The sequence below is a fragment of the Camelus bactrianus genome, chromosome 30 (genome assembly GCF_048773025.1).
Source record: "Camelus bactrianus isolate YW-2024 breed Bactrian camel chromosome 30, ASM4877302v1, whole genome shotgun sequence".
Taxonomy (NCBI): Eukaryota; Metazoa; Chordata; class Mammalia; order Artiodactyla; family Camelidae; genus Camelus; species Camelus bactrianus.
This window is the reverse complement of record NC_133568.1, coordinates 30,090,991-30,103,325: the sequence shown is the minus strand read 5'-3', so window position 1 is coordinate 30,103,325 and position 12,335 is coordinate 30,090,991. Positions and strand designations below refer to the sequence as shown.

Genomic DNA, 12,335 nt, shown 5'->3' with positions numbered 1-12,335 from the left:
AAAACAAGGCACTGTATCTGAGCATGTGGGGCTGGAGGACTGCAAGTGAGACTTGCTGGGGAGGGGTGCTTGGAGACTAAAAAGTCCTTAGTGGGACCTGATGGGTCTTCTGTTGGCCGCTGGCCTTAGGCTGTGTGACGATTTGCTGCCTCTTTCCATCTCCTCCATACCCCAACCCCAGGGTACCTGAGCCCCATCTCCCCCTAGATCCTACAGCCCTCGGGACAAGTGGCAGCTCGGGACTCTCAGCACAGGAGGTTAAAAGGAGCCTGCTCTGTACAATCACACTAGGCTTCACGTTTCAGGATGAAAACCATTTGTGTCTCTTCAGGTTCCTGTTCAAGTTTTATTCAAATCCAGAGCCATCTGGTACCCACAGTAATGCAGACAGCCACACAGGTGTGCTCAACCCTAAGAGTGGAGGACTGCCTACTCTGCCTTCCCAACAGGACTTACTTCTGGACGCAGAGCTGTCCGCACGTAACCTCTTCAGGTTTACCGCTGGCACCCCAGGGTACTGATGAACACATTCTACCTCAAACAGGCAGGACTCTGATCTGCTCCTGTCGTCTGGGACGTCACGGGACATGAAAACCCAGCCATGTGCACAATTCTGCCACGTCTGCAGGGCCACCAGCTTCAAACAGGAGCACCTGCGTCCGGCTCTGCATGGCCTCACAAAGCAGGTTATGCGCACATCCACCAACGAGTCAATTACCCCTCCTTCCCTTAGCTTGTCACAGAAACCAAATTCCTAGGAAGGCGGCGTCAAGATGAGGGCCCTCTGCATGCAAGGCTCTGCTAAGTGCTTTCACACACGTCACCCTGCAACCCTCCCAGCAACCCCTGAACAGATGCCATTAGTATCCAGACCACCAGGAAATGGAGCAGAGAGGTCATTCAGCTCCAGCATGGCGGGGTAGGGCCGGGTGGCTGCAAAGCCCTGCTCTGTCACACGTAAGCAGACAAACCTTCAAATACAAAGCCCGGATAATGAGGACTGACTGCACTGCGTGGATCCAAGAGCTATTTACACTTTCCACAGCCCATGCATCTTCTCACAGTAACACAAGGAAAAGGGCTCAGACCACCCCTACATGAGGGCTTCCAGGCCAGTTCCTGCCCTGTGCACACGGGCATCTGGTCAAGACCCTCTCCCTCCATGACCCCTAACAGTCACCTCGATCTTTTCCCTTTGCCTCCAGTTCCTGCTCCGCTCCCGGGAGCCCCCACTCGCACCCCAGGCCGTGCTCCTCAGGAAGGGCCCTTCTGCCGTCCAGGGGCTCCTCACCCTCCAGCCCCAACAGGAAGCTCTTGGGAGAAAGGTCATCGTCCACAGGGGGGTGGGCCCTCCTCTTTCTCACTTGCTTCATCAGCACAGCCACATGCTCTGGCCGTGCTGGGCTGGTGCCCCCCCGGCCCCGGCCCCTCTTGTACTCCAGGATCTGCTGGTTGAGGGCCTCGTGGTCAATTCCACACAGACTGGAGGGCACGGCAGGGCCCGGGGTATCACACGGCGATGCTGCATCCAAGGCCTTGGGGTCCCTGCAGGGGAACAATGGTCTTCACACCAAGCACAAACACCCCTACACCCCAACATCTGTCCAGGGAGACTGGGGAGATGGACGAGCTGGCTTGGCTGGGTGCTGCAGTCTAGAACCACTCGCCAGCAGACTTCCAGTGCAGCCGTTCTGTGCTGTCATTAAACACACTGTCCTTTTTTCCCACTGGAATGTGGCCAGTGCACCAGGCCAGTTAAACAGAGGTATGGGTGGGGTCTTTTAGATCCATCACACAGGCTACTTGATGAGTTAGAGGTATTCTGAGAGCAAAACCAGAGCAATCCTTTTAAAACCCAAACCTGGCCACATCATACCTCTGAGTCCTCTAACTCTGCTCCGGGAGGGGTCTCCACCTGCCCCTTACCACTGACCAGTGCCTTTGCTCCAGCTCAGAGGTACCAGGCAGGCCGGCTCCTGTGGGACCTCCCTGAGGCCCTGATGGAACACAGGCCAAGAACCCGCCACAGCTGTTCCCTCTGCGGGAGCAGGCCCTTACACACATGCCCCAGATCCTCACGTCATCGTCTGAGAGGCCGACGCTGATGTTTGCTGCTTCCAAGCAGAAAACAGGTTTCAGAGACTCTGCCATGTGCTCACAGAGGTGCCCAGTGGTGAGGACGCAGCCCGGCTCCCAGCAGGAGCCCAAGACAAGCATGCCGAGTGGACGGCGAGGGTGAGCAGCTACGGCCAGCACTTGGAAGTCAAGGCTCAGCCCTGCTGGGGGGCCCACTGAGGCCACCCGACAGCCTCCTGGGGTGCTGGGTGTGCCACCAGGCTGCCACTGGGGCCTGCTGATGCCAGCACCGGCGGGGCTCCAGGGCAAGACCCAAGGGCACAGTGCGGCCCCCACCCCAACCAGCAATCCCACACCTGGGTGTCTGTCCGAGAGAATCAGAAACATAAATCCACATGTGTTACCTAAAGTCATCTTGCACCAACTCTTCTTTTTCATCACGGGGTCCAAAATCAGCAACTGCCAGTAACCGATCAACCTGAAAAGGAACAGAGGGTAATCTGGCAAGCCATGCCTCTCCACACCTACGTCCAAGCCTGGGGCCAGTGAGCATGGGCATCATGCCACCTGTGCCAGCGACTGCAGGCCTCACCCTGCTTCACATGGGTCCTTCCACTGATGCTCCGACACCTGTCACCTTAATCACATTTGCTCTGATAATGAATTGAGGCTTTTTGAAAACTACCCTTAAAACTTGTAAATGTCAAACTTCAAACTTACAAAGAAACCAGTTAAATATTAGTTGAATTACTAGCACTTACTCGTTAGTAAGATGCTTTAATTTTGCCACAGAATTTGTCTGGGTTAAAAAGCCTCCCAGCATGGCAACATGAGAGTCACAAAGTCTGGCGTGTGAATCCAGCTCCACGGTGGCTGATGGACCCAGGCTGGAAATGACTGCTGCTCCTTAGCGGGGCCACCACGGGCCTCTCCACCCCCACCTGCCTGTACTGACTGCCTGCGGATCGTCCTGCCCGGCTGTGCACTGAGACCCAATGTCGCAGCAGGGGCCACTTCTCTGCAAGCCCAGGAGAGCCTGGACCAGAAACAGGACCCGTCGCTCCCAGCAACTGAAGCATCATCACCAACCACTGAGGTACCAAAAAAAACTACAAAGGTGAAAAGCAGCAGAAGCAGAGAAAAACCAGTCCACAGAAACTATTCACAACGCATATTTTGCCAAGGGCCCTGTACCAGGCACGGAATGAACCTGCATGGCTCGATGATAAGCAAACCTTATAAAAAACGGGCAAAGGTCTGAACTGGCCACAAAAGAGGGACCAACCATGGGCACAAGGAAGACGCCCGGCGTCACTAGTTGTCGAGAAGATGCAAGTCTGAATCCCAGAACGGCAACCCTGAGTGTTTACTGGCGGTAACATCAACATTGCTGAGTTACTCAGGGCTCAGTCTGGACAGAGCTTATTACTGCTCCTGCTTCCCATGTCCAGTCACCTGACCTGAAGACTATCCTGAGGCTGCAAAGTAAGCTGAAAGTACCGTCACAACTCCCTGTGATTATTCAGTACGGTGCTGACCCTGACTACGTGGCAGGGCAGACGCCGGGTGGGCCTGAGGGAGCTTCCAATGGCATGATCTCCAGAGAGAGAGCCACCCAAACCCACAGAGCCAGGCAGGAACTTTCGGCTATTAATTCTTCCTCTACAGAGACAGGGACAAGTCACAGCACAGTGAAACCAGAGGGCGCACTGCTGGACAGATGGGACTCCATCTGCCAGCTACCCCATATGCTCACGGGTGAATTCCATGCCGAGTACCCGCACGGCACATGCCTGACCTAAACTCCACCTGAACTGGAAAGCACCAGTGTACTGTCACCCCTCTGTTCCCCGTTCTAGCAAGGAAAACCAGACACCTACAAATGTTATTATCTGCATAATGTTTTTGGTATTGCTTGTATAATAAATGACAAAAGACAACAATGTAATTAGATTCTTTCCCCTCTGTGGAGCTAAAGACTACCTAGTCCTACAGTGAATAACAGCCCCCTCATCATAATCTTGTAAACGCCACTTTCTGGGTTTTCAGTACACTTTTTAAAGGTATAACGTACCTTAATAACCACCAAGTAACCATCACCTAGATTAAAAAATACGTATTTTTTAACAGGTTTTAACTTTTGTAATTAACCTACAGCTAAAACAAGGAACATAATCATGACAATTGCAGCTACAGGACAGAAGGTAAGTGTCAGCCTTGTTGGTGTGAAGCAGCCACAGACAGGGGGAAACCCGGGAGGTGGGAGGAGCAGGCAAGCACAGGAGAGACTGAGGGCTGGTTCACTCGTTAGGGCTCTACTGACAAGCCCTCAAAAGTTAAAGCCACAGAAGTGGTTACCAGGGAATCAGGCAAAGAACAGGGCAAGGGAGCCTAACTCTTCATTTGCACCCTGCCGAGTGTTACCTGCAAACACTGTGTACATCATCTTTTGAATATTCAGAAATTAAATTTAAAATCTTACTCATGTGAAAGTTTACATCATAAAAAGGTCATAATGTGAAAGCTCACCTCGGCTACTGCTGCGTATTTTTTGTCCTGAACAAACACAATCGGCGGCATGTTCCTCAGGATCTGCTGGGACATCACAAGATGCCTGGGGAGACAGAGGTCACAGGTGACACTCAGTGGAGGGTGACAGTGACAGAAACGTCACCTCACAAGGAGGCATGAGATCTGCTCATCACATCAGAAAGTCTTCTTTAGCCAATGCCATGTTATGAAGGGGATACAAAAATGTATCACCAAATCCTTGTAAGTAGTCTTATCCGAATCTGGACACACCCTTGAGCATAACATGGCCGTGGACTCCGTGGTCCGGGCACCAGCAACAAGCCAGGGCTCCGTCCCTCTGTTCAGAGGACACTCACCAGTCAAGTGTGACTGACAGTCCTCAACTACCCAGGTGCCAGATGCAGAAATGAACTTTGTGTCCTTCAGTCATGCAGTACATGCAAGTTCAGGTGCCAGAGGTATCCAGTGAAAAGACTGCTGTGACACGTGGCATGTCTGCTCAGTGACAGCGGACCTTGGTGCAAAGTTATGGAAAAACCTTTACACTAAACCTTGGGGAGAAAAAGAGTTGGGAAAGGGACATTCTGTTCAACTGAATTTTCTGACTAGCTAAAAACTGATCAGAAAACAATACTGTCACCTCAATACCTGTTGGAAATCTCTCATTTTATTTCCGTTAAATATCAAAAATGAAATTAATTGCCCATTCTTCAATATACAACTTTAGAGACTCAGGGTTAGTGTGATGTGTCAGTGATCGCCAGCAGGTGGGGAAGGAGATGGCTTATGAAAATGCCACACCTGTCCCTTCCAAAGGGAAGGATGGCGACAGGGAGGCCAAGGAGGGACAGAACGGAGGGAGGTGGGAAGGGGGAACCCAACGTGAGCGCTCGTCAGTTGGGTCTCTGCATTTTAAAGACTGACAAGAAAACCGAGTAACCTCTTTAATATCACCCAGCTCGGTGGTTCTCAAAATTCTTGGTCTTAGGACTGCCTTTACACTCTTAAAAGTGACTGAGAACAACAAAGACCTTCTGTTTATGTGGGTTCTATCCATCAATATCTACTGCAGTAAAAGTTACAGCTGAGAATTTAAAAAATACATACATATTAATTCACTTAAAATAACAAACCCACTACATGTTCACAGATACTGAGTAATCAGTAAAAAATAACCACTACGTTATTTTAAAACTAAGCAGAGTCGCACTGCTTATGTAGTTCCAAACTTCTTCAACACCCAGCATAACAAAGACAGCTGGGTTCTTATCTCTGTCTGCGTGTAATCTGATCTATCACTTTGTTTAAAACATAAGAAGATCGGGCCTCACATAGACCTGTAACTGAAAAGGGGGCATATGAACAGCCCTTGAGAAAAGTGTGGATTTTTGACGCTACACAAAAACCCAACAAATAGTCATTTATTAAAAGTCAGCAGCAAAGTGAGATCTGCAGGCAGATCACTGAACATGTCACTCTCTGCACGCTGGAACCCACTGGTCGGCTTCCCTTTGAGCCGCCCTCTCCCCGTGCATGACTCTGTAACCTCACCAAGTCACACAGATTCTCAGAATGAAGCCAAATGTTACATCACCACCACCCGCATCAAAGAGGTCTTCTCTGCCGCAAGACTGTCAAATTCACGGTGCTGGATACACGTTTTCCAAAACCCTGATGTTCACTGAAAGCTTAAATTTTATCACTGGCAACAAACACGGTTTCCCTGACGTGACAGGTTTTTTGCTAATTTTGGAGAAAATGTCAAATCCCACATCTGAGTAACGGTGGTCATTTCACTTGTTCTTTCAAGTGAAGAAGTGTCCATTTTGGTTCACGATCCACAACTGCAGTGTTTTTCCAAGACAATCATCAGTTTCATGCATACTTCCCACCACACAGAATAATAAATAGATGTGCCCAAGGGTCGAGACTTAGTAAAATTAGTAACTTCTGCTTATTCATCAAGGATGTTCTTAAACAAAGCTGACAGCTTTTTACTGAGAGCACATGGCTGAAGCTACAACGACCACCAGGACATCTGACACAGCCCGCCCCGCCCCTGTGGCTTCAGTGCAAACGGAAGACAACACCTCACCATAAGAACTTTAACTCACAACCTCCCCGCACAAAGGACGTGGGACCCAGGACCAAACCCTGAGAACTGCTGACCTAGATTATGGCCGACAGAAAAATGTAAATTCTGCTCTGAAATCCAAGAAAACGCTCCCCAAATTTTCCTTAAAGGCAGAAATACTGGACAAACAGGCTGAGGGTCAGGGTCAAGTGGAGGCCTCACCTCATGTGTGCAGCGCTCCTCTGCAGCACGGCCTCTGTGTGCGCATTCTGAGCTGCAGAGAGACTGGCCTTCCAGGACACTCGGCAGGCGGAGAAGTCTGCAGTCAGAGAGACCTGAGCCCCAACCCCACCCGTATCACTCTCCACTCACGTGGGCTTTCCGGGGACAGGTCCGCAGAGAAGCACTAACTCCTGGGCTGTTGTGGCTTTGGGCACCCACCGCCAGGGATAGTGACCCAGCGCAAGAGCCACAGGCCACCTGCTGCCCAAGCTTGCATGGTGAAGAAAGCAGCTCCCAACCAGACCCCAGCCCCGCTCACAGAAATGTCTCAACCTGGGCTGCTCCCACTCTGGGGGCAGCAGCAGCAGAAGCTGCCGCCTCTGTCTTCACACGAGGCAAGGGCAGACATGTCCACCGCCCATCTGACCCCCAAGACTTCGGACGCCCTATTTTGGCACTCACGGCTCTGGCGCTCTGGGTGCTGTCTGGGCAAGGAACCCCCCACCACCTCATCACCCCCCCCAACCGCTGTGCACAGCGAGACCTCTGCTCTGGCATCCCAAGTGCACCCTCCTCTCCTCAGGACCTAAATGGCCACACCCAGCATCCTTTCTGCTTTTAGGTGACACAAAGGACCGTGGACCGTGACTGAGGCCTCAGCAAGGCTGTCCGTCCTCTCTGGCCCCAGCGGGCTACCTTGGAGAGCTCCACATTCAGGTCGCAGACCTCCTGGCTCACTTCAGGGGTACACAGCAACCCCGTCAGCGCTTTGTGGAGGAGGCCGTTCAGGGCCCTCAGGCGCACGTGATCTTCCTTCCTGGCTCTCTTGGAGGTACTCTTCACTAGGGATTCCAGCTGGGATGGCTTGTAAGTCTCCAAGAAGCAGAAAAGCAGACAGAAAGACCAAGCACTAGAGACACTGCAGGTTCACTTTCAGACCACCATAATAAAGCAAACACTGCAATCAAGTGAGTCACATGAATTTTTTGGTTTCTCAATGTACATAAAAGCTATGGTCACCCTGTGGTTACCCTATACTGTAGTCTATTACACATGCAATAGAAATACATCTAAAAAACAATGTATATACCTTAATTAAAAATACTATATTCCTGGGGGGGGAGGGTACAGGTCAGCATAAGAGTGTGTGCTTAGCATGCATGAGGTCCTGGGTTCAATCCCCAGTACCTCCATTAAAAAATAATAATAATTTTAAAAAATACTTTATTGCTAAAAAACACTAACCATTACCTGCCAATGCAGGGCAGCCATCAAGCTTCAATTTATAAAAACCAGAGCTTCTGGGAGACGCAACAAAACAAGCTGCGTCTATGTACCCACACATTCACACGTACTGTACACACACCACAGCGAAAGCTGAATGAACATCACCACGTTAGGGTTTGATGATACATGTGACATTCTGGGAAGCCTGACTGTAATTTTTCTTAAAGATAAAAATTCCATGTTACTAGTGCATCCAGTCCCACCCACAGACCCTGTGCCCCCCAGTCCTGAAGTGGAAGGCTGGCCAGGCCAGGTGTGGCCGACTCTTGGAGCCTCAAGCCCATCAAGGCTCTAAAGGCCTGTGGCTGCTTCTGTATACGTACCAAGTGAGAGCCCAGGGAAGGACCTTCATACCAGAACTTCTTCCTAGGGGGAGAAAGTGAGAGTGACGCTGAACAATGATGGCAGATCAAGTAAGAAAAAGTTACAAAAGCTAACTCGAGGTTGTCATAACATAACTGTTTCTAAGGAGCTCAACCTGGACATAGAAATGGTGTTACTGGGGGTCTAAAAGATTCAGATGTCCAGACAGCACAGGTTGTGGGAGAGAGACAGAAGAGAGTCTTAATTCAAGCTCGTAATTTTGACTAAGGTCTACTTCTACTCCCAAAGGGAGAGAAGGAGAATCTTAAAAATACAGCTACCAAACTGCCCTCTACTTGATAAAGCCGTTTCCCGGGGTATAGGGACCGACACCACCACACGTCAACACTGGGATGGAACAACCACGCAACAGAGGGCAAGTGGGGAGCCAGGCTCCTCTCTGTGCAGACAAGCCAGGGCAGGAAGGGAGGATGGCCCGTGTGCCAGTGGGTAAGAGACGAAGCCTAGTGGCTTCACAGCTGCAGTGGTGACAGGTTGAGTGTGTACGGATAAGCACACACAGAAACCAGCGTCAACACGCTTCTGTGCCTGGTCAGCTGAAAGGGCCTCCGAAACAGACAGACACCAGCAGCAATGACAGAAGCTCTCAGATTGTGGTTTCTAATGTCACTTTCCAATCAAAGGAACAAGAGCTCCTTGGAGAAATGGCTGATTCAAGGCTAAGGCATGCTGTAGTGCCAGAAAGCAAGGCAGTGCTGAAGAGCATTTCAATTTAAAAACCACTTCAAAACTCCATAGTGATGAGGTGTGTCAAAGGGACAGAGGAGCCACCTGAAAGTGCTCCCAGTGGCCAAAGCTGGAACAATCTGAGCAAAATTATAACCAGGAGTCCACACTGATAGGAATTAATTAATAAATGGAGAAAAGACACATCTCCCATGCAGAATTCCAGGTAATTCATAAATATAACTCCCCACTCCCTAGGTGTGGGCTGCATATGGTGACTTCCCCTGCAAAGAAGACAGAATGGAATGGGGAAGGGGGACTTTACAGTGGATAAACCTGAGACACAGATGACCTCAGACAGTGATTAAGACTGACACCAAGACTGAAAAGCCATGTTGACAGCATGCCCCTTGGATATAAGACAAAAACGGCACTTCACAGGGGTGGACTTCCTCCCCAAAACCAAGACCGCAATATAATCACACAAATCCCAACACAGGGGCAACCTACAAAATAGCTAACCAGTACCCCTCAAGCTGTCACGGTCATCAAAAACAGGGACAATCTGAGAAACTGCCATAGTCAAGAGGAACCTAAAAAGATGACAACTAAATGTAATGTGGTCCCCGGATGGGATCCTGGAACAGAAAAGGACATGAGGGCAAGACTAAGTAAACATAAATAAAGCACGGACTTTAATTAATAATAAGGTATCAATATCCATTCAGCAATTGTAACAAACACGCCACACTAACCTAAGATGCTAACATCGGGGAAACTGAGTGTAGTTAATGGGAACTCGGTACTGTCTTGCTAATCTTTCGGTAAATCTAAAACTATTTTTAAAAGGTCTATTAAAAACATACCTACAATAGAACTAACAATGATATGGAAATCAACTTATTTCACTATACTTTTCTCTCATCATTAAAAAACCTATCCTGACATGCCTTCTTTACTCTTCAAGTTAACCCCAAATAGAAAACGTTAATATACAAAGAAACACTTTACATATTTCCCTTCTTTCTCTCTTTACTTGATGAGAACTACTCTCCTTAGAAACCCTTCTAAGTAACAAGAATCAACATACAGTCTCCCCTCCGTATCTGCAGGGAATTGGTTCCAATCCCACAGATACCAAGATGTGAGGACACCTGAGGCATACAGTGTTTGCATATGATCTACACACATCCTCTGGTACACTTTAAAATCTAAATGCTATATAAGTAGCTGCTAGCATAAATTCAGGTTTTGCTTTTTAGAACTTCCTGGAATGTTTTCCAAATAGTTTCAATCCAAGGTTGGCTGAATCTGAGGTTGTGGAACCTCGGACCCAGGGTGGACTACAAATGTACACAGCACTTTGCTTCACACGTTCACGATATCCGTTTAGGACATGATGACAACTTTTAGGACACTTAACACTTAAAACTTTAACATCACAACTGGATGAAAAAACAGAAAAACGGCTGGGTGGGAAAAACGGCAAACGTTGACGTGACGGGTGGAATTACAGGTGATCTTTCAACAACCATAATCTAACAGGCAAAGACTGCCCTTACGGACTCGGCTGGAAGCTTGAGCTCCAGGGTAACGCCCAGGCGGAGTACCTGCCCCGCGCTGCCCCTCGTCCCGCACAGCCCTCGCCCCGGGGAGCATCCCCGCCCCGCGCAGCCCCTGCCTCGGGGCCCCCAGTCCAGTGGAGCTACCCGGTCCCAGGGAACCCCCCCCCGCCCCCGCAGCCCCCAACTCCGGGGCACCCCGTCCCGCGCAGCAACCTGTCCCACGGAGCCTCCACCCCGGCGCCCCCAACCCCCACTCAGGGAGCATTACTTGGTCTTGGAAGCAAATTTCTTGAGCAGGTTCTTGCGGCAGGAGACCGGCGAGCTATGCAAGCCTCGGGCGCCGCCCAAAACGAGCCCCGCGTGGACCCTCAACAGTTCTTGGAGAACCGCCCACATGTCCGCCAGCGACCAGCGACCGGACATTACCGGGAGGCGTCCGCGGGGCGACGTGACGTGGGGGCGGGCGACGTGGAGCGACGGGGGCGGGGCGATGTTAGCGTACCGACGTGGCGCGGGGGGGACATGCGGCGGGGCGACGTGGGCGGAGCAACGTTAGTGGGAGATCGAGGTGGGACGGTTGGGGGCGGGGCGACACGATGGGACTTGAGGCGACGTGCACTCGGGGAGACACAGGGGTCTACGGGACGGACGAGAGGACCAGTGCCTAGAGGACTGGTAGGCGAGACGTGAAGCGGCGGGGCGGAGCGATGTGCGGGAAAGGCCGGAGCGGGGCCGGGCGACACGCAACACGTGGGGGGATAGGCGGGGCCGATGGCTCGGAATCGGACGCCTGTGGGCGGGGCCAGGCAAGTGAGACGAGCCTGGTGACGTACTGAGGGCGGGGCCTGATGGCGTCTGGGCGGGCGGGCCACGCCTCCGTCACTCTCCCAGAGCTAGCCGGGCTCAGCCAGGGGCTAGGGGGCGCAAGGTGTGTGGGACTCGGTGGTGAAGCGCACGCACCCCCTAGATGTGGCGATTGCAGAGCGAGGAACACAGTTTACGCTAACGTACGAAGCTAGGAGAGAAGCGTGCGCTGCAGCTCCCTAACTACAAAATATCAGATGAAGAAAGCAAGGGGTGAGAGGTCTAAACCGGGCAGTTTATGTGAAAGGTGGGTGTCCTGGAGCAGAGCCCCTGCTGCCTGCACGACTGGGAGGGACTCGGGTTTTTCTGTCTGCACTGCCAGTTCGTTTGCTCACTTCCTCACCGGGCCACCTGGGGAAAGACAGCGGCTTCGAAACTACTCCAGAAAGGAGGCGTGCGCACCCCCGAACCCTCTTCTATCCCGCACTGGCGCACACAGCTCCTGGCCGTGTTCGGCCTTCTCCCCAGTAGGAAGTAAACCCCTTGAGGGTGGGGACTTTTTTCCTGTAGCAGCCCCAGCTCTTAGAACAGGGCTTGGCACATCGAAGGTGCACAAAAATCTTTTTTTTTTTTTTTTAATGATAGAAACAAATAGTGATTAGGGTACTAGCGGACTATGTAATCCAGTAAAAGATCGGAATTTAACAGGATTTATAGCAACATAG

At 51.0% G+C, this 12,335-nt stretch overlaps 1 protein-coding gene across 1 annotated transcript; it reads right to left on the bottom strand.

The window, feature by feature from the left end:
- Positions 1–326: 326 nt before the first annotated feature.
- On the bottom strand, positions 327–11,288 carry RBFA (ribosome binding factor A). The gene is made up of 7 exons (XM_074355455.1): positions 11,075–11,288; positions 8,515–8,557; positions 7,601–7,777; positions 6,905–7,017; positions 4,606–4,690; positions 2,481–2,554; positions 327–1,545 (listed from the first exon to the last, which is right to left on the bottom strand). The coding sequence occupies exons 1-7, from the start codon at positions 11,227–11,229 to the stop codon at positions 1,170–1,172; spliced, it is 1,023 nt and encodes a 340-aa protein (XP_074211556.1). The 5' UTR covers positions 11,230–11,288; the 3' UTR covers positions 327–1,169.
- Positions 11,289–12,335: the final 1,047 nt, after the last annotated feature.